General features: G+C 38.6%; 1 protein-coding gene across 6 annotated transcripts in view; it reads right to left on the reverse strand.

The window, feature by feature from the left end:
- garnl3 (GTPase activating Rap/RanGAP domain like 3) overlaps positions 1-3,631 on the reverse strand; it is a gene marked incomplete in the record, with an annotated part of 108,791 nt that overhangs the window by 55,458 nt on the left and 49,702 nt on the right. Inside the window, 1 exon segment of one of the 6 annotated variants that reach the window (XM_014006599.1) lies at positions 3,248-3,347. Coding sequence (XP_013862053.1) covers positions 3,248-3,256 — 9 coding nt within the window. 6 annotated transcript variants of the gene reach the window in all.

Below are 3,631 nucleotides of genomic sequence, written 5' to 3' on the forward strand. Positions count from 1 at the left end.
TAATAAACTTCAGAAGCACTGAAGGAAAAACAAGAAAGAACACAGGTGCAGCAACAATGTCATCCTATCTGTAGCAGGAGTGTCTGAAACAATCCACAACGTCCTGGTGAACTACAAATCTAACACCCTCGGACAAAAACAGCTTCATCCAAAGGACAAAACACCCAAACAGAAGCTGAGTGGTGTGTGTGTGTGTGCAGTTCAGTGCAGTGAGAAGTGTTTGGACACTTATGTAGAGGAAACCAAACGACTACAAAAGGTATTGGACAACATCAAGCTGGTTAGAGAAGGTTTGAAATGACTGTGATTTCCACAGGTGAAAACACTCTTTTGTAACAAATACGTAAAAAAACATAAATAGTCTTTACTTTAGAAGTGGTCACAAAAAGACTTAGTTAGTAGATAGTCAATTCTATGTTCTCCAATTAATACATGTCTACAGACATGGTGTAAAAGTGCATTCACATGAGCATTTGTTCATTTTTTGTACACACAGAATATAGAAAAGTTCATTCATGAGTTATTAGGCATGAATAAGCAATGATTATGTTGGTTTTGGAAGTAATTAACCATTATGGATATAGCATTTATAAATGTGTTAATTTAAAGCTTAAGAATTATGAATCATATTAATTAATGATATTTTCAAGGTTAACTAACCATTTATTATTGATTAAGTAAGGCCAAATAAAGTGTAGTTATTATAAAGTGTTACTAATTTATTCTTTACAGATAACCACCACCTGTTTGAATTCAATGGTCAGAACAAACAGGACAATGCTTGTTTTTAATTTACTAATATTATTTTAGACATTCTTTATAAAAACAATGAATACAATATTGTGTTGAATGACATCTTGAAACTTTTACAATTTCATCTCAACATTTCTCTGAGAATTTTCTTCAGTGTGAAATCTGATTCTGTGATTGGTCCTTGCTTTTTCCAAACACATCATCCAGGATCATCAACATGTCATAATTTAGCTCTATCGATGCTTAGGATTTAGTCCTACACTTTGCTAAAAATGAAAATCCAAAGCTTGAAAACTGACTTATATTTTCTTACACTTAAGTCCACTATTAATAGCATTCTTAAGATTATTTCTAAGGACTTTGATAAATGGGTCCAGGCCAACAAAGACGCTAATGACCCTTAGAAGGGAGAGTGATTTGAATGTGGGCTCTACATTTCACAAATTAGGTACAGTTTCAAACCTTGGTACTTTTTAATTTATAAAGAGAAATCTCCTCATATAAAAAGCAAATGTCTTCAAAAGTCAAAAAAGACATCCCGCTGCTGTCGACTGAACTATGAATTACATCATTTATTGAAATAACGGGGGGAAAAATAGTGGGACACAAATTTAGTTTGCTGACATGAAATCTGCAACCACTTCAAACCACACAAGTACCCTGACACTGACTACTGCACATCATGCATGTGCATATCAAATAACATTGTGTGCAAATAATGCTACATGATGTGCGATGTTGCTGTAGACATAAAATAACACCCTGAAGGAGAAAAAAGGCAGGTGAAATCAAAGACAAACAGCAGCTGTTTGCAGCTGTTTACCATTTAGCCAGCTGATTAAAATAACCTGCAGCAAAGAAAAATCCAGCCCAGTTCACAGTCCTGTACGCAGATTTATGCATCGATACAGCAGGAAAAAAAATGACTAATCTACTGACGAGTTCTGAAAGCGTCGGGGCTATCGACCCAACCAGCGTTTGTGCTAATGGGTGCAGCAGCTTTAAGGGAGTGTGCAGATGCTGCAGTGAATTCTTGGATCACAGAGCTTGGCAGATGAGTGCCATGAATGATCTGCTTAGAACATGATTAGTTATGTTTCAGCAACAAAAGCTGAAAAACAACAGATGGAAAATAAGAATAGGGAGAAAGAAGAAGAAAGATTCATGAATTTCAATATTTTCTGCGGGTACTGGACTTGATGGCCCTACTGCTGTCCCATCAGTCACCAAAACGAGTTGGATCAGCTTTTGTTGGATAATGTGTCTTTAAAAAGCTGCATACAGAATTGGCTGTTTTACAACCATAAGCTACTTTGTTATTTAACTTACAAACCTTTAAATTCAAGCACCATTAATTGCATCACACATCAGTTTGCTCTGAACCCTAAAATTGCCACTTGTGGCTCTTGTTCCTGCTGCTAAGTTTAATAATCACAGGAACAGATGCAGCCACACACAGTGGGACGTGCGCATGCTGAGAGTGGGAATAAACACAAAGTAGCGGCGCAGCGAAAAGCTTCTGAAGCAGAGAAGTTAACGGTGGTCGGCAGGTGGGAGTAGAGCCGTCTGCTCACCAGTCGCTGCGAGAGACTGACAGCAGTGCTGGGCGGTATACCGGTTTGTACCAAATACCAGTTTTTATTTTTGTTATGATAKGAATTTTTTGAATACCGGACATTCCGGTTTAAATAGCGGAACGTTTCGTCGCGGCCGCCAGTGAACTGTTGTTTCCCGGGGGACATTTTTCCTTGCCGCACCACAATGTGCGTTAGCATGCTAATGTTTGGAGCAGCTGAAAAACATCCCGTTTTCACCATCGCTGAATGTAGTAAACACCTCTTCGGTGACGTGCACAGTTAGATTTAACGCAGTTAGTTAATATGGAGACGTTATGCTGATGGAGACTTAACGTGGTTCTATTGTGAAAARCCCGCAGGAAGTAGTTCGTAGTGGAGTTGGAATTGACTGGTGTGCAAGGTGAGTCATGCTGATAAGCTTTAATAAATAACATAAAACAATAAACCCGATCATAATCTTTTCTTAACCCTCCTCCTTCACGACTGGACCAAAACGCAAGACTACTGTCTCCAACCACCAGTCAAAACAGACACAGAGGAGGGAAACAGCAACACAGACAGAGGTACAGTAAAAGAAAAAAAGTCAATAAGCAGGGTTTGTACATTTTATTATCAGCTGAGCTGTGATGGAAAGAAAAATGCCGTCAAATACTGTGAAACCAGTGAAAATATTGAAAATACCGTGACATAAAATTTTGATCATATCGCCCAGCTCTAACTGACAGCTAAGTCTGAGTACTGGGCTTTTCAAACACACACACACACACACACGCACGCACGCACGCACACACACACACACGTAGTTCTAACAGTAGTCTCGGTTTGTTGTTGTGCACCTCAGAACATCAAACAGCAAGAGCCGAGGCAAAGGCACACACAGAAACAATCCACATCAGAGTGTGTGTGAAGAGTTTTACCTTCAACATTATTTCTCTTTTCCTGTTTCAGACAACCAGCGCCCACCTCGCTGTCACTTCATCCGGGGAACATTTCAGTTTTGACTTTTGTGAAGTTTGTCCTGTCATACTGGAACAACATCAATTGTCACCGGCTTCAGCTACAATACACAAAACACAATGAAGTTTTGTAAGTGGACCGTGGAGTTGTCACTGGATGATGGAAGCGGGGTGGGTGTTTCCTTTGTATCGTCTCCACGCATGAAAACTTTCTGCAAAAGATTCAAAATACAGGTGCTGGTCATAAAATTAGAATATCATGAAAAAGTAGATTTATTTCAGTAATTCCATTTAAAAAGTGAAACTTGTATATTATATTCATACATTACATACAAACTCATATAT

The sequence above is a fragment of the Austrofundulus limnaeus genome, unplaced genomic scaffold, assembly GCF_001266775.1.
Source record: "Austrofundulus limnaeus strain Quisiro unplaced genomic scaffold, Austrofundulus_limnaeus-1.0 Scaffold36, whole genome shotgun sequence".
Lineage (NCBI taxonomy): Eukaryota > Metazoa > Chordata > Actinopteri > Cyprinodontiformes > Rivulidae > Austrofundulus > Austrofundulus limnaeus.